Raw genomic sequence first — 25,087 nt, forward strand, 5'->3', positions numbered from 1 at the left:
AGCAAGAAAGCAGGTGATCACAAAGCCTCACAGGCATCAGGAATTCAGAGTTCAGTAGGTGAACTTGTCAGGAAACTGACCAAAACCCCTACTGATTCCAAACTGTACCACCACTGTCTTGTGAAAGAGCCCCGAACAACAGATGTCATGAGTAACCAAGCCAGATAACATGTCAGAAGAAAGATCCTTCTGTCCTGCTTCAGTTAGACAGAGCAATACTGAAGACGTTCATACTGGCTAACTACTGCTTAGTGTCATGCACATTTCTAAGCAAGCTCTAAGCATTTCTAAGCCAGTGAGCCTATATAAAGGCAAACTACCACCTCAACTGAGTCCAAAATCTTAGGCACAGAATGATCTGAGCAACCTGTGGCTCCAAAACTGCACTGATGAATTGCCTCTTCCTGTCAGCAGGAATGAGGCAGCCATCCATTTTTATTCTTTTTAGAAAAACCTCCAAATACAAAGTTACTTTGATCAATCAGAACAAAGATTAAAAAAATATAAAATCAAGTCCAGTAGATGTTACAGTGTAGTGCTTTCTAAATGGAGAAAACAAAGGCAAAAATAACAAATAAAAAATAATCCTTGTAGCAGGACTGTAAAAAAGGATCTAGGGATTGTCACGGATCACACAGTGAGCAGGAGTCTAACACAAAGCCATTTTTTAAAGGTCAAATCCATTCTACATTTGCCAAAGGTAAATGAAAAAAACCACAATTTTTCTGGTTTACTTGCACTGATGAGGACAGTGAAAAACAGTGTGTATTTCAGGGCATCATATTTTTCATGGAACTTTGTCAACGTTTAGGTATCTGCTCTTCTCCAAACCAGAATGATAGAAAGTTTGAAAAAAAAAGTTAGGAGGAAAGAGTGAACATAGAACACACTGATGAATCTCAAATGTGGGAAAGAACACTATAAACAGGACAAAAAGTTTTCCATAGTAATAATACAACTATGGGTTTAATTTGTAGCCAAAATTATTTAGGTTTAGGGGGAAAAGAATAGGGGTTAAAAAGGCAGAGTAGTACTGTAACAGTCTAAGAATAGAGTGAAATTGCTTTAACTGTAGATTTTTCTTGAGAACGCTTTAGACAGACTTGATGATAATTCATCATATGGGTGTCTTATAAGGATGGGGCAGATATAACCCTGCACACTCTTCCAGGATAACGTTTCTTCTAGACTGCTCTCTCTTGGAAAAAGTGACAAAGTCACATGTTAAAATAGTTTCAGCTTTTCTTAAGACGATGTGCTTGCTGAGTAATGATTATAGTACGTTGTTGTTTAACCTCAGCTGGCAACTAAGTACCACACATCATCTTGCTCACTCCCCTCCTCCCCCAGCAGATGGGGAGGAGAATCAGGAAAAAAAAAAAAAAAGTAAAACTCAAGGGTTGAGATAAGAACAATTTAATAATTGAAATATAATAAAATGATAATAGTAATAACAATGAAAAGGGGAGAGGAGAAAAATCCAAAGGGAAGGGAAAACCCAAGTGATGGACAATACAATGGCTTGCCAGGCACTGACTGATGCCCAGCCAGTCCCTGAGCAGCAATCGACAGGCCCTGCCTGACCCTCCCCAGTTTATATAGACACCACGACATTCTGTGGTATGGAATATCCCTTTGGCTAGTTCAGGTCAGCTGTCCTGGCTGTGTCCCCTCCCAATTTCTTGTGCCCCTCCAGCCCTCTCACTGGCAGGGTCTGAAAAACTGAAAAGTCCTTGACTTAGTATAAACATTACCCAGCAACAACTAAAAACATCAGTGTGTTATCAACACGGTTCTCACACCAAATCCAAAACACACAGTGCACCAGTGACTAAGAAGAAAATTAACTTTATCCCAGCCAAAACCAGGACACAGTGTTTGCAGGAGACACAAGTTTTAATGAGTCAAAACTCTCTCATTTAATAAATAAATTCTCTTTTTTCCATGAAGGCATTGAAAGATAGACAAGCATTAATTCAAATGCCACAGAACAGAGAATGACAATACGACTGAGCTGTTTGCACTGTCACCATGCCATCATCACCAAGCACAGTGACTGAATAGCATTAGTTCAGAGATGAAGAACCAAAAAATAAAAAATAAACCAAATAACACAGATGAAAAAGGATCAGACCATGAAACATATTCTGAAGAGTTAGCAACCTCTTTAGATTGAAGGATTGTATGCACATTCAATCAAGTCATGTAGTTTAAGTGTAATTTTACATTCTTCATGAAAGCAAAACTCTCACATTGCAACATCCACAAACATTGATTTCTAAAACAGTCTACCAATTCCATGGCACCCTGGCAGGCAATAAAGTGTCCTCAGCTATTGCCTTATTGAAATCTTTTCTTACATAGCCTACAGAACTATGATATACTTGAGAACTAAGCCTTCAGAAAACTCAAATTTTATTATTTCACATCTAGAAAATGCCACAGCAAGGCTACCAGTGGTGCCTTATTGAAAACACAACTGAACAATCCTTTGACCTCTTAATGTGTTCCTTACAGATCTCTGAATCTCACCTTGGTCCTTATCTTCAATGTAACCCTATCTTTTGGAAATCTAAAGGACTGCCTAACATTCCCTGATGCTGACCAGAGCTAGCAGTTAAGATCATTAATGAAATACTAAAAGGCATTAAATAATACTGTGATAAACAGAAAAAAAAAATCTATGTAGAATAGTACATAACATACATTTTCATCCAAGACAACCTGTCAGGGTAAAAGAAACAAAGATACAACTTCATCCTTTTGGGTGAAAGATGTTAGCCAGCACAAGAAGAAAAAAATACTGAGATTTTGGATAACTCCTGCTTGCTACGATTTATACAAGACTAGCCGCAATCTAACATTTAGCTTTGCTATTCAATAATAAATGCCCCAAAGGAATGTACTTGGGCTTAAGATGCTCCACACTGGCTTTGCTTTTTGCCACATGAAATTTATATGCTGCCGTTTGCAAACTTTGCTCTGTATGCTATCCTGCCATGACTCAACCTGCCATCATCATTTCATTTTCTTTTTTCTCCCACCCCCTTTCAAAACTTTCAGTGTCAAGGAGAAAAACAAAATCAACATCCAAACCGGCAATCTTTTTAGTAATTTGGTAATTGTTTTGGTAATTATTCCCAGACTTAGCTTTAAAGAAACATTCTTAACCTAAGACTAAAGTTTTATTCATAAAAACAAGAAAAAAACCCCAAACAACCTAAAGGATGAGCTATCTGAATGCAGAGTTTCAGTCTCCTAGAGAATATGTATTCTTAACACGGAATCAAATATATAAATACTCTCTTCAGAGAAAGTACAAGCGGTCAGGTAAAATGTAAGGAAAAAATAAGGACAAGTTACTAAGATTATTTTTTTTTGTGGTGAATTTCATTTGCAAATGCTACTTGGTATTGATGTGCACAAGTTTTAATGGATATAAAATAGGCTTTCTAATGTAATGCAAAGCTTCCCAAAAAATCAATACAATGTTTATTTCAAGAATTTGCATCTACAGAAAGAAATCATAGGATTCATTTTAAAGATTCTAAAAACCCCACCACGAGCAGTAATGACTATTATATTCTTTACTCACTCCATCTGGCCAAGTTCTATAATACGTTATATACATGGAATATTACTTCAGTTTAAAAATTTGTGTATTTCACATAATTTATTGTGCTATACCTTTCCTCATAATCCAAAAGCAAAAGGCTTTCCAAACTATAAAGATTCATGAATTCAGTCAGACAACTCATACAAGCAGCTTTCCATGAAGAGGCTATACAGGGTATGTTTATGGTCCAGTATTCCTCTCCTGCTACAGTGTAACTGGCTAATCTCATCTGCAAATATAAAACCAATCATTTCTATGACTCATCCTTTACGCTTCTCCAGACTTGCCTCCTGTCCAAGAGAACATCTTAACTTTCCAGTACCTTCTTGTTCATATCTAACTATTTGAATTAGTTTTAAGTGTCTTTCAATATTTTTTCCTTGAGAAAGCTTCTTCTTTTGTCACTGAAAAAAACCACTGATTCTATTAGCCACCAAGAACTAGAATAATCTTGAAATGAGCCTCTCAGATACAAACCACATCCAGGCCACAGAAATAACCTTTCTCAGCTATCTACAGAGCTACCACTTTCACCTGGACTTGATCATACACACTATTGTCTCAAATGCTCCCTCACCCTGCTCTCCACCCACCCATTAGGAATGCTGTCACTAAAACTCTGTTCATTTATCTTTTCCTTTTCTGGTTCTCATGCACACATACTAAAATACTGGGAAACCCGAGTACTAAACTCAGTGTAAAACGTGGCACTGCAAGGCTTACACAAAGTCTCACCACTTACCCCCATGCAATAACCTTGTCCTTCAGCCTAATTCTCCTCTGGTGTGATGAGTGCAAAATCTAAACAACATGTGAAGTGTCATCTTTCATATGATTTATTTTTTAATTAACCAGTTTGCAGCTCCCACTTCTCTGGCAACTGTCCATACAACCATCCCACAGGTTACCATACATGAAAACAATTGTCATATTTCTGTTCTAGCTGGACCACTGTGCAGTGAAGTGTAAAAAATCAGTGGGTCTAGAATAAATAGGTGAGGGTTCTGCAGGCTACTTAAAGGAAAGAAGCATCTTTAGAAAGGGCACCCTGGGAAATTTGAGCTGTATCTACTGGCTGGCTATGAACAACAGAAGCAAGTTTAAGTTAACACTGGCTTTCAATAGGAACATAAAACTCATAAAATGCTACGGGCAAAACTTCTTTCTTTATCTGTGCACTATGAATTGGCCTCACCATACAAAGGAAGATCAATGATATGCTCCCCGTAGACAGTTCAGTCTTCACTTACTGTCACAGAAACTCTGAACTTCTCCTTGTAAAGTTAGCTAAGCTAGCTGCTTTGTTTTCTTAAAGTCAAGTCTAAGATTACAGAAAGACAGCCAGTGAGTGTACTGTACTGCTGACTGGGTTAGCTACATTAGACACATTCTTTAACTGTTGCGCAGATCTTTGGTAACAGCCTTAATACCCTTGATTTGTGTGCCTGCTCTGTCAGGTCTTCTTCAAAGTAAGTGCTTTCTAGGTATGCCTACATTAGCAGCGTGGCACAACAGAATGATGGAGAGTACTAGATGTTCACACTACACGTACTTTGTTGAAGCTATTCCAAATGTACCCTGGAGTAGCTTTAGTCTGTTTTCATGAACTCAAGAGCCATTCGCAACTACAGCACCTTAGGCTTGTTGCTGGAGCACATCTTTCAGTTTATCTTCATCCGAAAGGAATCCTGCTGTTCTTCTCCAGCCCATAAAGTCATTATGTAAGACTGTAGCACTTTCTGGTAATTAAGATATGCCTACTCTTCTGGAATACCTCAGCTGCTGAAGAAAGCCAGAAAGTAGTCTGGAGAAACAGAATCTGTTGGGATATAACCCAGTAAACAGGTTGGGGTTTTTTTTTTGTCAAAACAGTTTTCTGATTTACTACTTTACTAGGCATCACACAGTTGCAATAGCAGTGCACAGGGACACTGGAGATAGGAAGAAGCAGCTGGAAAGGAGATGGGGAGGAAGACTGTTTTTATCATTGAGAGTATGACCTTAAACATCAACTACTGCTAAGTGGAGGGGGAAGAAAAAAAAAAAAATAAAAAGACGCATTGGAGACTTAAATATACTTACACATGTACGTTGCTGACTTTTCAGTAGTAACATCCACATCTGTTTTTGCAGGTACTACAAAACTTCCCCCAGCTCACAGTTTTATTTTTGGTATATTAATGAACAAAGGTTCTGTCATCTCCTGTTCTATAGTGACCAATGTGAGTAGCTGTTTTGTTGTTTCTTCTTTACTCTGTTCAAGAATTCTGATTCTTTTTCATAATTTCAAACAACTCTTATGCAAAATTGTGAGAGTCCATTTAGAGAGCTTGTTGACTTAAACATGTTTTTAAAAAAGTGGGTAGATTCAGTTTTGATATAAGGAAGAAATTCTTCACTGTGAGGGTGACGAGGCACTGGCACGGGTTGCCCAGAGAAGCTGTGGATGCCCCATCCCTGGGAGTGTCCAAGGCCAGGCTGGATGGGGCTTGGAGCAACCTGATCTGGTGTAAGGTGTCCCTGCCCATGGCAGGGGGAGTGGAACTGGGTGATCTTTAAGGTCCCTTCCAACCCACACCGTTCTGTGATTCTATGATTCAGTCTAAAAATTTACTTCTTCACGTTCATGCCTATTTTAGAAACATCACATAAAAGAATTTTTAAAAGGTCTCACAGTATGAGGCTAAGCTATAAAAAAATACAAGTCTGCATAAGCATACATGCAATTTATGCTAAATGATGCTTTCTAATATTGCAGCATTAATACTGTTTTATTAGATTATCCTATTGCCTATTCTCATCAGATACCTGTCAGCACTCTCGTTTTCATAAAGAATAATCCTCTAGCAGTGCACAAAACAATCTCACTGATAGCAGCAGCTGCAGTGTACTGATAGCCTCCGTGCTGTGGAGCCCCACCAGCTCAGTCTTACAGCATATCTTTGCTAAGCAACTCCCAAGAACTGCCTCCTGTTTGAAAGAAAGGAGACTCACATGTCAGGAGCTCTATTTCGTTCGCAGTATTAAAGTAATATACTGCACCTGCCAGCAAGGATTCAGTTGTGCTTACTCTCTATTGCTGTAACGCTGCCTTCCTCCAGAGCCTCCTTTCCGGCTTAAAGTTCCTGGTAAAGAAAGCTTTCCTTTAATAACTACACTGCAGTAAACCAAAAGAATTAAGTGATTTAATTTAGAAATCTATTACTTTGTATGTTACGAAATATTTTTGCGATTGTATTATATTTCCTAGAAGGGAATGACTAATTCTAGTACACATATAAATATGTATGTAAACATACAAGCATATTGGTGTAAATATGCACTTTCAACTGGAAATCAAGGAAATACACTCAAAGTTAAACCTATCACCAGATCTGGGATTGACAAAAAAATATCCCACCCTTCACTGTCAGAAAAAAAAAAAAAAAAAAAAAAGAACTGCAGTCATATGAAACTATTTTAATTTTTAGTCCCGGTTAACTGCAAGACCAGATCACTGACACTACCTGAGGTTATCCAGAACCCATGAGATCTGTAAGGAACTCAAGTACTTGTGTATTTAGAGTACACTGTATTTACAATGCTTATCACAGCATTCCCAGTTAAAGACAAATTTTTCCTCAAATACACTATGCAAAGGTAGCGAACGTAAACAGCTTTTGCAAAAGTAAAATAGGAAAGAGAATAGACAAATACGTGTATGGGTGAGCATCTATACAACAGGAAAGGTAAGTTATGAGCCAGAAAAAAGTGAAGATAATCAAGAACAAGTAACAAAAATAGCAAGCAGCCAAAATACAAACAAACTCGGAAACAGCGATACAAAAATAAGTTTGAACAAAAATAACTGGATGTTGAACTTCAGTCAGATCTATTTCTCTGAGACTGTCTTGTGGGAACAGTCATATAATGGGCTATTTCCAGGCCTCTCTAATCCATTTGAGGTCACATCTAGTTTGCAAATTAACTTGTTTCTGGCATTTCTTAACTTTTGACTCAGCAATCACCTTTTTAAAATTCATTCTGTTCAGATTAATAAATGGTAAACAGCAACAATCATCTGCATAATGAATTATAAGGCCTTTCACCAAAGATAAACTGTGGAGTCAGAAGAGAGAATATTTTAATTCACAGCAACAAGATTTATCACTTGATCTAAAAGACTAGGTAGCTGCAGCAGAGAATGACCCCTCTGTTCTGTTGAACCAAAACCACAGACTGAGTGTGGGACACCTTCCACTCATCCCAGAAAATGAACAATGCACTTAGCCAAGCTGATGAAAAGCATGGAAACCAGAAATTCTGTAAATTCTGTATTCTACTTTTGCCTCCAAAAAGGAGTAAGATTTACTACTGTCAGACAACATCCAGACCACATACCTTCTGGAAGGCAGTACAGTCAAACGGAAGAGCCAGGACACACTAGAAATCTTGGGTTTATTCCTACATTAGTACTGATGTACCCTATTCTGGCTTCCGAATTACTCTCAGTCTCTTCCATCTCTCTCAGAAATACACATACATATGCCACCTATTCCTCTTGTTTTCCCTAATTAGCCCACTTAAGGCCCATGTCCACCTCTACTCTCTCCTGTACACAAGTCTCTTGACCCAAGCCCCAGCGTTCACCCCACTGGTACTATACAACCCCCAGAACTATTAAATGGAAACTGGGACTTCAACATGTCTGTGTAGAAAAAGGATAATGCTGTGCTCTCTGCCACTGCCAGTGGGTATTTCTCTGCTCCTCCAGAATATTTTCTCAGATACTAAATGTGCAGCACTCCTTATAAAAATTGTTACATTATTTTTAAATTAATTAGCATTTATCCAAATTACTTTTCAAAAGGTTTACAGCCTTAGCTGTTTCCAAACTAGTACATTTCTTCCAGGCATCCATAGCTATAATGGTACCCAGTCATCCATCTCTGGATATGCCTTCACAGAAATCTCCAAGGTGGCACAGAAGTAATCGTTCCTGGAAGCAGTACATCCAAATGACCTGGCACTCCGCTCACACTAATAAACCTTTCATCTCAACAGTGCCCACTAACGAAGCTGCGATGCTTCTGATACCCCAGATAGCTCATTCAGAACAGGCTTGGCTGTTTCTGCAGAACACCGCGTGTGCTTTCTTGCCCAGAGCTCCACATCCAGGCCTAGCATGCCAGAGGCTTCCTACGTTGCGGGAACAATTGGAATTTGGAGAGCTTTGTGGACTGAAATAAATTGTACTCATGTTCACATAGCCATTTTCAGAGTTTAAGATTATACCAAGTCGTAGTGGAGAGAAGTGAGGCTGAAAAAGATACCTTTCTAATGCCACAAAAATGCACCTGTCAAATATTATGTTTCTAATCCAAGGCAGAAAGAGTTTTTGAGAGTTAACACCAGCATTTAGGTATTGGCAAAGTCATTCTCTCCTCCATTAATCTTGTTCTCAGCAAGACACGAATTGTTTACACTCAAACTTCATAAAGAAAAACATTTTGAGGTACACGACTAAATCTGGTGATGATACCAAATTGTTCAGGATAAAGCAATTGAGGATGAACTGTGACAAACTCAATACAGGCATGATGAGATGCGATGACATGGCAAAAGAAGGATAAATGAAATTAGGTGTAGGTATATTTAAAATGATGAAGACAACAAAACCCTTATGTCCCATATGTAGCCATAATGTCTGTGAAGACAATCACAGTTTCCTAAATGCAATGACTGGTAATGGTCAGTTCAAAAGGATCAAGAGTGAGATCTTGAGGCCACACTCAAAGCTAAAGAGAGAGTAAAGAAGGAAGTTGCATGTGAGGAGATACTAAGAAGGCACAGAGTATGAAACAGAATTTCACTGGGATACTATATACACTGAAGTTCCTGTCTCTACTATCTTCAAACAATGTAACTGACCTGAAAAACATCTACAGACAGCTAGTAAGGTTGACCAAATAGAGAACGGTGTTCATAGTTTAAGACGCTATGTAAGCTGGTATTCAATTTGGAAGAAACAGTTCAGGAATGTATGATAGATGCTTACTGATTCTTAACTGATACCGAAAAGGAGAACAGAAATCTTCCAACAGAGTAAGTAGGGGACACCAAATTAAATTAAGAGGAAGCAGGTTCCAAATACAGAAAAGGAAGTGGTTCTTCAAACACGAAGATAAATGTCATAATTCCTCACCACAGGATATTGCAGATGCTCAAAGTTTACATGAATTCAAGGGAAAACTGCATTCACTAATGGGATGGAAGTCCACTGAAGGCTACTAAATTCACTGAAAACACATCTGGTGAGATCACAGTCTCAAATAATTGGAGGCAGGGAAAGTACATGGGGAGAAGCACTTACTTACTTACTTTGTCCTTATGCTTTTCCCTGGGCACCACTTCTGGCTATCATTAGAAGCAGGATGCTGAGCCTGATGAACTTTTAATCTCACCAAATGGGTATGTGTAAGTAAATTAAACAGTGATACAGCTTGGGACCTGGAACTTGGTCATTTATATCATTAAAATGATAGACCCCAGCTGTGAAGGTCTCTTGCAGACATTTCAATAAGTCTAGTTAGCATTTCCCCATATAATTCCCAGGAACAGTTCAAAAGTTAGCATAGGCTAGGGACTATTCCCAACAGGCAGTTTTGATTAAGCCTGTTTCAAAGGGCAAGAGAGTTAAGCAGTATGAGGATGGCCAGACCAAGTCAAATACTACAGAACTACAGGATAAGCCCTGATAATGTTTAGCTTATTAGGATAAATGCCGATGTGACTACTTTTATTACAGGTAGAGACTTCCCGTAGAGTTAACAATGTGCTTTTCCTTTTCCCCTAGAATACCTGTGTGCAGGTGCCTCTGTGTTCATATATGATCTGCTTGGTAATAATAATAATGATAAAAAAATCTGTCAGAAATGCTTGCCTATTTATTGAGATGTCTGTCTTGTAAATATTTAACCTCATATGACTTCATGAAAAAAAATCTGAAGTGCTACTCACAATATCAGAGCACAGCAATCATACAAGCAAAGCAAAGAAAAACATTCCCCCCAGCTCCAAAGCTTAAAAGGTGCAGATAGGTAGCTAAATGGTTACAAGATGGGAAACAAAACTCTAATACTTCCCTATGTATCATTAGGGTACAAGTATGAAAAAAACTCAGTTCACATTTACACCCAGCTGGTAAAGCACCCAGTCTTCACTGCATGAAGTAAGTTTTAAAGAGCTTCAGAAAATCTTGCCCCGCCACAATAAAGTATCTGTATTGATGATTAGCAAAGGTAAGGAGCCACATTTCCAGCACAGTGGCAGTGACTCACCACCATCCAAACAAACTAGGGAACTGGACCCTTAGTCTATAATGTAAAAAGTGTGTTCTTCCATTACTCCAAAAACCATTCAGACTAACAGGTCCGTATATGCAGTGGCCACAGTTAACATCAATATTTGCAGCTTACTGATTTTAATCTTCTAATCCTTTTTTTAGATTGAAGCATTTCTAGCAGAATCTACAGCTGACAAATAGAAGCACTGTACTAATACACAGGAGGGTTACTGCTTCTCTTAATCATAATTTTTTAGTATATTTAATTACAGACCTTTGAGGTTCATAACTCTCTTCTATCCATGAGTAATAGCTTCTATTTTTCAAGTAGATTGGAAGCTTCCCCAGTACTTGAGCTGTCTTATGTGTGGACCGGTTTCATCACTGAGATTTATGGTACAGAATTCAAAATATTAGAAAGGCTAAATAATGACTAACTTCAACTAGCACCTTAGAAATAAAGCTGATTCCTTCTTCATTTATTTATGCTTAATTTAAGAAGAGCACACTGAAGATTGTGAAATAAAAGACTACACCTGGGGACAAACTGGAATTTTATAGCCTTGTGAGTTCAGAATGGATGGAAGACAGAGGAGTATTTTATTAGGTGTGATAGGATGAAGTAGAAAATGTTGAACCTCCAGGAAACTTTCTTGACACTAAGATCTATTAAGAATTTTCTTCTAAAGGAAACAGAGGAAGCCCTAGTTCCTGGGATAATTCAAACTGTACTTCACAAAATAGTAAATATATACAAAGAACATCCTGCATTTAGAAGAAAATGAAGCAGATGACAATTTTTTCTACATTTAGGCTGTACAAGCCCCAGAGTCCTCCTCTCTTCTCACATGTATACACAGTCAAAAACACAATCAAAACATACAAAAAGTAAAGATAAAAGGAAGAAACTCTGGAAATAAGGAATGACTATCATTGCGGTTTTACTCTCAGTTTTTCTTAGTCCAATAAATACAACTTTATTTATATCATTTTACTGAGAAATAGCCATCAGAGAATTACAGTAAAAGAATGACTTCCCAAAGAACAAGTGTTTACAAGTGCATATCACAGCTCCAACAACATATACTGCTCAATAGCTCAGCTCCAATGACATCCAGTTTTAAAATCCTCTATGCCAAATGTGAGATGGGAGGGGAATAAGCTTTAAAGAAGAAAGTCAAGGAGAATTGCAGTTGAAGAGTCCCTCTCCAGAGCACAGCCATCCTCCAACGCTATTACAAATTCTGAGTCTTCCGAGATATTGACTAGTACGGAATCTAGTCTATATAACAGCATACTTTACTTGTCTCTCTGAGTTCAAACAGAGACAGGAATCATATACTAGTATTTTGAAGCAGCTAAGCAAGGCAAGGAATTTAGGTTTCCCAGCTCTGTGAAATCACTTTTATCTATCGGTGACAATCCAGTCATGTTTGCTCAGCTATAATTAACATGTAAATGTGTTGAAAAGAAAGAAGAAAACAAATACACAGAAGGCTGCAAAAATGAAAAAAAAAAAAAAGATCGCCCTTGTGAATAAAACTGCATTTAGAAGATAGATGCAGGGATAAACTTCAGCTATGGGAATTGATACAGCTGAGGTGAATGGAGCTGTGATCAGACAACTCAACAGCTTCCTGCTAGTTTTCATGCTAACAAATTTTAAGATTCTCCCTTTGTTGATACTTGACAAATTTTGAGGACACAATCAGGTTTCATTTATGTTGAACAGTCTGTTTTGTAACTATTTGTATTGGAAAATGAACTGTTTCATAGGATTTCAGCAAACCTAAGCTAAAATCATACCAGAGATTGCATATGCATCCATCATCTGAGCAACCACACACAATGCTACCAAACAAGCATTCCGTGACAGCTCCTGTGAGGAAGACAGCATCAGCTGACAGGTGATGAGATATTTAAGCAAGGGCATGGGTCACCGCCAGATGTGATGCTCCAAAACAAGAGCACAAATGTATATACACATTAAAATACAGATTAAAAAAACCTGCCTATAACATATTCTGGTGAACAATGTTAGTCCATACTGCCAATTAAATGTAAGCATTAAATGTTCACATCTCACCCCTGCCAATATTTGGAAAAAACCCCAAACCAAAACAAAAACTCAACCCCCTCAAACTATTATCACTTTTTATTGTTCTCTTTTTTTACATTTACTTATAATGTGATCACACATGCCAGATTGGAAGAAATATCACATTCATGTTCCCTGTCCATAAAATCATAGGATAATTGAGGCTGGACTTGACCTCAGGAGTTCTCTAATCCAACCTCCTGCTCAAAGCAGGGCTCAGCTATGGAGTCAGGCCAGGTTGCTCGTGGCTGCTCTTGAAAACTTAAAGAAAAAAGGCTGCAGAACCGCTGCAGGCAACCTGTTCCAGAGCTTTGCTGTCCTATCACAGAAAAGTATTAACTGGGCATTAAAAACAAACACAGATGTATGTTGAAAAAGAAACTGTCTTGCTGTTCTTTGTGCTTATCCAATTAGAAATCAGTCTAAGTGATACCTTGCGTAACTTTGATACTATTAACAGAAAATGGTAAAAACATTTAAGATAATCTGATCTCCAGTGTTTTCATGAGGCAAGCCTTTCTTTAGTTTATTTCCTTTTCTGTAACTAGGATAAAAAGTGCAGACCACTACAAGAGGAAATTACTTCCATAATAAACAATACTATTAAAATTAAAACCCCTTTCCTAATGGCTACACACATCTTCCTTGCTGCACTTTCAGGACATTGCTTCGCACGCACAACAGACACAGCAAATACAACATTCCCTTCCTCTTTGCAGCAGTGTTATGTATTTAAAGATTGTTTACATATTTTGTTTCAGCTGACTCTACACTAAGTAATCTTCATTCATGCAATCCTTCCTCAAAGGTTATGTGTTTGTGAGTGCAATCATTCTCAGTGCTCTTCTTACAAAAGCCTTTAAGTTGAAGCCTTACCAATACCAAATAGCACAGGACTATTTAGTTAGTGTTGCAGACAATATTTGACTTTAAAATGTCTTAGTAAGAGTCTTTCACTTGCAGCTGCCTGACTTCATTTAGCTGTGTTTAGCTTCTGATCCAAATAATCCTCAGATTTTAAATTTGGGGTTTTTTTCAGCTCAGATTTTTTTTCCCCTACAGGTAGTTCCCTGCACTTGTTCCTTCTGCATTGGATTCTATTTTTTTTGAGTCTACATCTCTGATTTGCCAAGAACATTCCAGATTTTAAACCTTTCTTCCAGTTATTATCAGTCCCTCCTGACCTCCTATTAACATAAAGTGTAATACGCACACTTTCTATCCGATACTGTAAAATTACAATTCTGAACTGTATTAGAATGAGGATGGATCCAGATGATATAGTCTGCCTTCCTGGTAGCAAACCAAGTAAAACTACTCTCAGCATATGCTTTTTCAGTCATACTGTAGAAGGGTAGATCAATGTTTTTCTTGCAGCTATAAGACAATCGTATACGACAATATCATTATTTAAGAAACATAAAGAAAATAGAATACAAAGGAGAATTAATGAAAGTGTATTTCCCGTGGAAGGAAAACTTGCAGCATAACACATGCATACACGGTCTGTAACTTCTCTTACTACTACTGGCTTCTGTAAGAGCGAACCAAGTTCAACCAAGACCAAAAAAAGGAGGAAGACAGAACAAGACTTCTGGATTCCTCAAGGAAAACCAGTGTGGCAAAGAAACCTTTAAACAGCTTAAAACAATCTACTTCAATAGTTTAAATTACAAATGCCTCCTGTATCTTTAATTTACATATGATCACTCATTTTTGCCTCCAGTGCCTACAACTCCCTCATGTCTCCAAAGCTTGTTCTGCCAAAGTAGAATATAGTACAATAAAAGACAAAGTCAACTAGTTTGATTTGGTGAACCGAGAGGTGTAAGGCTGAGTTGGTTTCAAGTATTCAGTCCTATGGAATGATATAGTCACCATAACAAAAATAAAGGATTTTTCATGTGAATGTACTTCTGCACAGGGTTTGGAATGGCAACTACCTCATGTTTAGGCAGCTGTGTTCCACTCTAAGTGATATGCAAAAGAGAGTGTGCATATTAAGGAACAAGATAGTGTTTGCAAGATTATGCAGAATATTTTGGTATTAGGAAAAATCAGATTTTAATTTCCACGCTTTTTAATTGTGTTTGTTACACACACATTACTACTATTTTATTTTGTGACACGATGTTAAGGTGTAAAGCTGTTGATATGTTTTTAATACTGGATTTCAGTAGCTGGAAACAGCATTGTTGCTCTTCAATAATTATTTGAATTAAGGCTAAACGGAGTAACTGGTAAAGCCCAGGCTATGACCTACTTCCCATAATCTTGAAACAGTCTTTCCTTACAAATCATGATGCATAGCTTTTGATGAGACTGTCCCAAATTAATTTTGAGTGATCATTGGTAAATACAGATCCTTCCACTCATGTATTTCCCTTTATTTGAAGGACAGTTGAATACATTATTAATAGTTACACTGGAAATACTTTTAAATGGGATCCTGTAACTAACTCCTGAAGTTACAAGACAAAAAAAAAAAAAAAAAAAAAAAAAAAGTCTCAATGTGCTGACTCAACTTCTACATAAGAAAAATGTGACTACCAATGGTTGGGTCATTTTATTTCTGCCTTAAAATAAGGGAAATCAAGCAAAAAGAGTGGCAGCAACAGCTGGAATCATGTGCCTGTGTCCAAACACAATCTATTCATAAAACTCTAGGAAAGCACAGCACAGCTGCAGAGCAATTATGAAGAAAAAAAAAAAACACAAAAAAGAAGAAAAAATCCACAAGCCCTTCAGAACTGATGAATAATGATGCCACCAAGGAAATAAGATCTGTCGGTGGAGTTAGAAACACTCAAGCTTAACAAGTGCTTTTTTAAAGAGGCTCAATCTTCACATTATAAATCTTAGTTGCTATGGATGCTGGTTTTCTACTTCTTATACTTCCTCCTTCCTGAGTACTTCAATACTTCCTCCTAAAAAACCCTCTGCAATTTAAATGTGCTTAAATTTTTTATTATTCCATAGCATGCTTTCTTTAAATTACGAACAGGGGAAAGCTGGCTGATACTTCGAAAGAAGTATGGTGGGTAGGTGCATTTATCCATGTCCAAAGCAGCCTAACTCACAAATACATTGCACTTTTTTTAAGATTCAGAAGCTGTCACCTACTCTCCATTTTATTCAGTCTGAATATTGCCAGAATAGCAGTATCTGTCATTCTTCATATTTATGTTATACAAGTTCAGCAGAAATGTTTGTGCACCTTTTTCACACAGTGAGCTGAAGCACAGAGTAACTATCCATGATACAAGGAAAGACTCTTAATCTAGGTTGCCTAATCCAAATCAGCTAAAACTAGTGAAAAAGCAGTAACCAGCCAGTAACATGGTTAGGAGCTGAAGTTTCAAACATAAACTATCGCCATTGTTATTTTAATTCCTATTAGGCAAGCTAAGAACAGGCTCTTCCTTCCACTTGTCCCTCAAAACAGACTTGCATTGGATGACATGTGAATACCGACTGGTCTGAAGCCACGCAAGGTTAGGTAGCATCACCTAGAGCGAATGCCCAGGCTGGCGTTCTGTGAGCCAAGACAGCCTTACATAGGGCCAGTTAAATTCCCATTTTAAAGCACAAACTTTGGAACTATATCTGGAGACTGCAAAGCATCTGCAATTAGGACAAACTCCTTCAAGTTCCATTTCAGATGCTCACTGGTTAAGAACAAGGAAAGGCTTCTCCTAGAATTTATACTCCGAAACTTTTTAAGGCTGTTGAGAGACTAAGAGTGTTTTTAGGGCAACATGCCAGTCCATCAGGCAAAGGGACTGAACTTCTAGTCTGAGGAAGAGGTAAATGCACCTGCATTCAAGCTTTGGCATTTGCAGTGAAGTCAATTCACTCTGAGTCAGGTGTGTGCAGGAGACAAAACTCACGTTAACTACTGCATAGGTACACAGAAGTATATAAATGAAAACTAAGCTTTTTAGATTAGCGGTCAGTTATGCTGTAGCAAATGTTAAATTTTGTTATTGCAGTAAATTTATGTTCTTAGGAAAAAAGTGTGTAAAACATTTAGTATCAGTATTTATAATCAACAGTGTAAGTTTCTATAAAAGTGCACTTTTAATGCATAAAAGCAATAATTAAGTACTAGAAATACCCACACACCATCTCATCATACATTTCATGCTAAATAAATAAACATTTACTGGTTACCATAAAAATAAGAGCAGTAGACACTACTGGACTCCAATGGTTATGGTTCTGTTAGATTTCATTATTATATCTTTAAGAAAAAAAGGTTCTAAAAGAAGCACTGATGACACTGATTAACACACATAAAAACCTAGTTCTTAAGCTTTTCAAGACTCATTTACATAGCAAAAACTTATGAATTGTATTCATGAAAGACTTAAGGAAGACCTTCAGAACAAAGCTCTACTTGGTTCACCATGAATCACATAGTTAAACCAAAACAATTAATAACACAGAGTAATTTACCTTTTCACCTTCTTCACCTCTGCTACCCACAAAGCCACGTTCACCCTGGAACACAATAAAATAAAATAAAAATCTCAAATATAACATTCTTCAAATTATTGCATTCTTTAAAATAGTTTTATTGCACTGATTTTTTATTATGGGATTATAACAGAAGAAATAATTTTGATACTGATTCTTTCATTCAAAAAGGTGTGAACCTCTACAAAAAAATGACACTGCTTTCTATATTTTTGTCAATTAACAGTACTCAATCATTTGTCCATTCAGCCTAAGGGATTCTCTCGACTTTAAATATTCTGAATTACTCATTTGTGTTAAACTTGCTCATTACAGTCCTGCTATTCTTCTGCAGAACAGGTTTTAATTCTTATTAATGCCTTCATTTTAAATTCTAAATATGACCAGTTGGCTGTGAAGGCCTCCAAAATCCAAGACAATTGAGAAAAATATGCAGATACAATTTATGGAAAGAAAACTCATTCCTTTCACTTTGAAAGCCACATCCAATTACCCAAGTATTTTAAAAACAAACAAACAAACAAAACCAACAGAAGAGGTGAATTTTCAAACATTCAAGATCAGCTTATTTCAGCAGTCTGAATTCTTTATTTGATGATATTTCAATAAAAAAACCTGTTATAACGCTTTTCAAAATAACTTTTCCCTCAGAAACAAAAATCTTACTGTACAATCTTACTATATTAATGTTTTTGTCAAAAAGTTTGCACCCTGTCTATATTATAACAAGAATTACACTTGGTTTAGAACTTTATTAATGTATACTTGTATGTTTTGTGAGACATTCAGCAGACATACAGCCAAAATTGTATACTTGTAACAAAAACTCTCATAAAAGCCCCCAAACAGTCTTTTTCTCCCCCAAATTATCTAGCAGGAGATAGTTAGCATCTTTGCCAGTCTGTAGGATTCAGTCTCACTGCCTCAGTACAACATACATGATTTTTACAGGTCAAAGATGAAAAGACTGGAAAATTTCCAAAATAAAGCATATGGCATTTTCCAAATTACTTAAAAAAAATTAGAATGAGCAATGTCTAAATAGTCTTTCACCCTTCAGAAAGTGTAACTTCCTTATATAGAAGTCTACGTTTTATATGAGGTTAACTAGAACAGCAGGCTACAACTTGAATTTCTAGCAGTGTTTTGTCAAGTCCTTCAACTGATACAGCATCATGTACTACATATCTGGTAATTAAATTCAAAGCTTTGGAGATGTGCAGATGTATAGATTACCAGATAGTTCTGGACTTTTCATTAACCATCTGCACTGGCTGCTTTTTGTTTGTTTCTTTTGGCTATCAGCAGCTTAGGGGTCAGTTTTACAGGCATGCCCAAGACAAGCATGCAAAATGTGGTCTAGTGAAATAACCTCCCACATGTCCTCACCTACACATAATTTCTGAATGTATGCAACTTCTGTTCTGCTGATCTCTTTCCCCTTTCTCACAAAAAGTTGGACCAGTTGTTCTTTTGAGGTCTCCTCCAGTCTGGGTTGTTCTATGACTCTATGGCTCCCATTCTTCTCCAGCTGTTGGACATAAAACACAGCTAACACTTACTCACTTCTACCTAATTCCTAGAAGCTCTCTCAGCACCCCTGGATGCACACTGGTACCTTCAAATGGCCAGATAGCTTAAGTGCTCCTTAACACTCTCTTCCCCTTCAGTGGGCAACCTTTCACTATTACACACTCTGCTAGGAGGCTTAAGTAACCTGGGAGGTCTGAGGGCAAACTTGATTAGTGAAAAAGCACTGACTACCTCCCCACATTTGATAACATCCATGAATTTTCTGAGAATCCCATCATGCAGTTATTAATATGACACTAAATACTGGCCCCAGTATCACCCTGTGAGGGATGACACTAGTTACTAGGTAGCAGTTGGACTGCATAGCAGTTATTCCACCTTTGAGCCCAACAGTCCAACCAATCTTGCACCTACCTTATTGTCCATTTATCTAGCCCGTATCTCACAGATCTGACTACAGTGATACGCCTGGAAGACTGTGCCAAGAGCCTAGCTGAAGTCAATGTATAAAACATCCATTGCTCTCCCCTAATCCACACAGTGATCTTAGAGCAAGAAATCAGGTTGGTCAGGCATGATTTGTCCTTGATGAATCCATACTGGCTGTTCCCAGTCACCTTCTAGTCCATGTGTTGTTTAGAAATGCCTTCCAGGACTTGCTATATAATTTTTCCAGGGACAGAGGTGAGGCCAACTGGCCTGCAGGTCCCTGAATCCTTCTTGAAGACGAATGTGGTGTTTGCCTGTTTTCAGTTATCAGAGACCTCTCCTAGTCATCACGATCTTTTGATCATGACAGAGGGCAGCCTTGCAGTGACATCAGCCAGCTCCCTCAGCACCCCTGGATGCACACTGGTACCTTCAAATGGCCAGATAGCTTAAGTGCTCCTTAACACTCTCTTCCCCTTCAGTGGGCAACCTTTCACTATCACACACTCTGCTAGGAGGCTTAAGTAACCTGGGAGGTCTGAGGGCAAACGTGATTAGTGAAAACCACGGCAAAACAAGCATTGTATACTCTCGGCCTTTTCCGTGTCCCCCACCCCATTAAGCAGTAGGTCAACATTTTCTTCACCCTTGTTTTTGCTATGGATGCACTTAACAGAAGCCCTTCAAGCTGCCCTTCAAGTCCCTCATTAGTTTCAATTCCAGATGAGTTTCTGGTTTCCTAATTCCATTGCCACATGCTCTGGCAATGTTTCTGTATTCCTACTGGGTACCTTACCCCTTCTTCCACTGTTTGCTTTCTTTTTGTGCTTGAGCTCAGTCAGGAGCTCCTTGTTCATCCATGCTGGCCTTCTGCCACACTTGATCAACTCCCTGCACAACAGCATGGACTGTTCTTGGGATTTTAGGAAGCTGTCCTTGAAGATCAACCAGGCTGTGCTCCTTAGGCCTGCAGGACAGTCTCAGTCGCTCCTTGGCCTCCTCTTTGCTGGACTCAAGAAAAGCCTAGCTCCTTGAAACTCTCCTCAAAGGTCTTGTTTTCTAGGCCCCTGAACATACCCTAGCTCCCTGCTGGATCCTCTCTGGTTTCTCCACATCTCTTGAAGAAGTGACAGTGGAAGACCCCTCCAAACATGACACAGCATACCAGATGTACCACCACCAAAGGGGGGGAAAATATCTTTCCCTTATCTGCCAGCTGCAGTTTTACTAACATAGTCCAGTATGTGGTTCACTTTATTCCCAACAGGAGAACACTGTTAGCTCATAAGTCATCCTCACATCTACGTCCAGGTCCTTTTCAACTCAACCAGTCAGTCCTCTGCTTGTACCAGTCCATGGGGGGGATTAACTAATTCCTTCTTTTTCAGAAATACAGTCCAAGTGTCCAGATGTTTTGCACATATTTGATTTAAAAAAAAAAAAAAGTATTTCCAATTAGAGAAAATAAGAAATACAGTCAACAGAAAGCACAGAGAAAGAAGTTTAGGTAATTTCCACTTGACAGCATTAAAAATATAATGGTATGAGGCACTGGTAAGCTACTTCAAAGAATTTGAATGTAGCAGAAATAAAAATGTGAAAGTTGCAAAACAACACATTTATGACTGGCTTATATTCTCATTTCTGTGGCAGAATTCTCATATCAAGTTAAGCAAAATGTTTCATACAAGCTTTTTCTTGGACAATTACTGATTACTTGTCTTGTTACTCATTGCAGGACTGCTGATCTGATTTTCAATGTTTTAAATATGCTTGCAATACAGCCCAATGAGATACTGGCTTTGAACGTATAAATTGATAGACCGTGGTAAGCATGTTGCTGAACTCAATGCTGGCTACCTCATCTACAGAAATAAGTTCCTTCCTTCCCTTTGTGCTATATTACAGGAAGTATCTGCCCTAAAGATACACAAATCAGCCTTTGCATCAAGGTCATACTGCAGAACACTTTCTTGAAATTTTAATATGAACAAAATAATGTGGGTTTTTTGTGTAGCCCCTTAATTTGTGGAAGCAGCAGAACTATTTCCCCAACAATTTTCTAAGAGGAATTAGCTTGACAGATGCATGTGACATTAATATTTCATTCCAAATACTCATGGTTAAACACAGCTGCAATCAACAGAACACAAAATCTGACCATGAAAAGAGTCAGGCAACTTCAACAAATATTACCAGCAAGGTTTATAACACAAATGTCTCTTTTTGCAAGTTCTGGCATTACTACAATATTCCATCTCTGGAGAGGAGCAAAAGCTGAAATTGAAGATTTGAAGAAGCAGTGCTGTCTCTCATCTCATTTTGCTGAGATCATGAGACTCAAATTTCAGATTTTTTAATCTGCTGTCTTGTGGCTGAAAAGACCTGCACAGTTCTGAGACTTGGGCAACTGTTCTTAATGCAAAATAATACTGATAGGCAGGTCTGTGCCACCACGTCACGGAGCCTTTCTCTTTTGAAAGAGAATCTGATAGTAAAGTTCCTCAGTCACATTATACAACTCAGAAACTGGATATGCAATTCAAATACAATTTTAGATACTGGACAGCTGGCAAAAAGGATGTTAAAAGTGAAAATATATAAAATAAGAAATGTTTTGTTTGGTTGTCATTTTTTTTTTTTTTTTTTTTACCTTGGAACCAGTAAGACCAGGTATGCCAGGAGCACCTACTAAGCCAGCTTCCCCCTGAAACAAAATGTACATATCCATCATTTTACGCACCTAACTCATGACTGAGCTAAATTAAGAGAAAAAGACATCTGGACATGTATTGCTTTTGATTTCTTTTTTACAGAACAGCTGAATTGATTTCTAGGATCATTTATGTCTGTTGACTCCTATGTGTTTAAAATACATTTCACATTCAAAATATTAGACAATTAATTACAGGTTATCTAATTAGGTAGCAGATATAGTTGTAGATTGCTTCAGACAACTAGACAACAACAAAGATTAGAATTTGGACCACATGAAATTCTTTCTTGCTTTATTTCAGGCCCTGATTCAGAAAAAGAATACTACAGAAGATACTTGCTTACTACTCAAGCACCTAAAATCCCAGCATGGGTGCCACAGTTCCGCTTTCTTTCTAACACCCATTAGGTGCTTGAGCCCACAGGGATCTACACTTAAACCATTAGGTCCCACAGGGAGTTGAACATATGGAGCTGACTGCTGGTTTCTAGGCTCTGCTCAAAGGGGAGTTTCAGATCTTTCCCCATTTTAGAAGGGTGCCCAACCAGCCCAGCAGTAAGAAATGCAAATCTTGATCCTGTGCAACCAGGTAGACAAAAATCTGTTTCTCCTACCTTCTAAGTGAATGTTCAGTATATGTTATTAAATTACTGCCTCATCTACCCCACATTTCAAAAAAGCAAACTAAGTAATCTGTACTGTTAACTGTTAGTCACCTCCTGTCTCCAAAATTACTTTCTTCTTGCACTGTCCATGAAAATTGAAAATCTGATTTGGGTTTGTAAATTTCATTCAAGAAGCTGGATGCTTAAAAGTTATGTTTAGGTAATTGAGCATAAGCGCACCTTGTCAATAAAAAGTGTTTTTAAAAGGCAAACTATCCAAGCTGAGTAACATGGTGAACTTAATCTTCAATATCTGAATAAGGACTAGTTGAGCAAAAGAAAAAAAGAAAAAACAACCCACACAATGGCTCTGAGTTGAAAGCTACAGACAATTTAACTTTGCATTTAATGTGGGGCTTTCCAAGGAAAAGATGTAGTTAAAAAACTAGTTGTATCTCATTTAGAATCAAAATATAGAATATTGCAGCGGTTTCCTTTTCCATTCCTTCTTAATCAGCATGTTAAACAATTACAGATCTAGTGAGAACCAGGCTCTGCCACTCAATGCTAAGAACCACCCTCCATTTACATATTCATTAAATACGCCCCTGTGAAGTACATTAACTTTGGTCTCAATAAATCTAAAGTTACGGAGTTAAGTTCTGTTAGAAGAATTCATCCATGCTCATAAGACCTCAAGTGAGAGCTTAGAAGACTTATTAAAGGAATCTAAAATCAGATGCTTTCTCCATTCCATTCATGGGTCTTAATTACTTGACAGAAGCTTACCCTAGTAACGCACACACAATCCAATTCAGTTTTCTAGCCAAGCCAGAATGCAGCAACAAAATAAAGTTTTGAAAGTTCACTTGTTTGATTCCAAGCCAAGCAGAAGACAAATGCCTCACAGACGCAAAAAAAAAGAAAAAAAAATAGAGACAAAGCAAAAACTCCAATCTCTCTGAACAGAAAGAACCAATAAAAGAACAATTACTCATCAAAATTATAGAAGTAATTAAGCAAATAAATACAAAGCACTCGTGATATACAAGAATTAAAATACAGCTTAAAATAGCTTGTTAAAATGGCATTTTTCTAACTCTACTCATGGCACGGCTTCCAACATCTTCCTTCCAACTCCCCTCTGTAAAAATAGATGCTAGCATGTTGGAGAAAAATTCTAATTAATCATTACAAGTCATCCTTAGTCCTTCATTTTCTCCAGATTTACAGCATGAATTCAGAAAAATTCTTCATAGTCTAATAGTTACCAGATAATATTTCATCTTCCCTGCTATATTGGATCACTGTAAACTAGAAAAAACCCAAACACATTCACTGGTTTTTTATGGAGACAAGCCACAGATGTTTTGCCTTGCACTGTTTAATCAGTGTTCTACAAATTATTATCCCTTCAGCACAACAATGCAAAAGTAACATCCTGCATCAATACTGAGTCTTATTAAATCCGAAATGATTAATGTTGTGGTTGCTTTAACTAGTTCAGAAACGTGCAGTGTATTTATAATCATGGTTCTTAATGTATTTATCATTTATTGATTTTGCGGTTTGCAACTATACTGCAAAACCCTATACAATTAGAGATTCAGTTTCTACCTAAAGGTTTAAGACAGAGAGTAAGATGCTTTGTATCTGTGTACTTAGCAACTTTATTAGAATGCATTTAACATTGATTTTTATACCTTGACTTCCACATTTAGCTATTTCCCCCCTAAAGAAGACACTTTCACATAAAAAAGATTAAAAAAAAATAAAAGGAGAGGCTATCTTAACATACAAGTATGTAAACTTGTAAGTGCATTGGTTGCTTGTACAACCAAAAAATATGGTGCCAAAAATTAATTAGGCATCACATTATCTAATCACACACACAAAATAAATGAAAAATAAAAAAGCATTGAGAGGAACTTGTATCAATCACTTGGAATGTGTTTTGCTATTTGGAACATTTTAAGCATTAACATGATTTATAACAGCAAATATGCTGGAACTTCATGAGATTCTCTTCAAGGCTGGGAAAGAGAAACAATTACTGTAAAATACTTTAAGCATTTTGCAGATATGATTCTGCAAAATTAAAAACAAAAACAAAAAAACAAAACACCAAGAAGCGGTCAGATGCTACTCCATCCTCAATATGAAAACCAAACATTTTTCCTTTTATTTTTTAAATTTACTAGGGCACTGCCAGGAGCTTGATTTACAGAATAGGCTTGGTACTCCAGGGTTACTAGCAAGGAAACTCATCTTAATAGAAGTAAAATCA

The 25,087-nt window shown here is 37.5% G+C and overlaps 1 protein-coding gene across 3 annotated transcripts in view; it reads right to left on the reverse strand.

Moving 5' to 3' along the window:
• Window positions 1-25,087, reverse strand: part of COL19A1 (collagen type XIX alpha 1 chain) — a 204,881-nt gene that overhangs the window by 116,153 nt on the left and 63,641 nt on the right. For 2 of the 3 annotated variants that reach the window (XM_040598686.1, XM_040598688.1), the window contains exons 11-12: window positions 22,133-22,186; window positions 17,497-17,541 (exon numbers count right to left, since the gene is read on the reverse strand). In XM_040598686.1, coding sequence (XP_040454620.1) covers window positions 17,497-17,541; window positions 22,133-22,186 — 99 coding nt within the window. The remainder of the gene's footprint in view (window positions 1-17,496; window positions 17,542-22,132; window positions 22,187-25,087) is intronic. The other variant, XM_040598687.1, reaches the window with a different exon arrangement.

This window comes from Falco naumanni, chromosome 6 (genome assembly GCF_017639655.2).
Source record: "Falco naumanni isolate bFalNau1 chromosome 6, bFalNau1.pat, whole genome shotgun sequence".
NCBI classification, from domain to species: Eukaryota; Metazoa; Chordata; class Aves; order Falconiformes; family Falconidae; genus Falco; species Falco naumanni.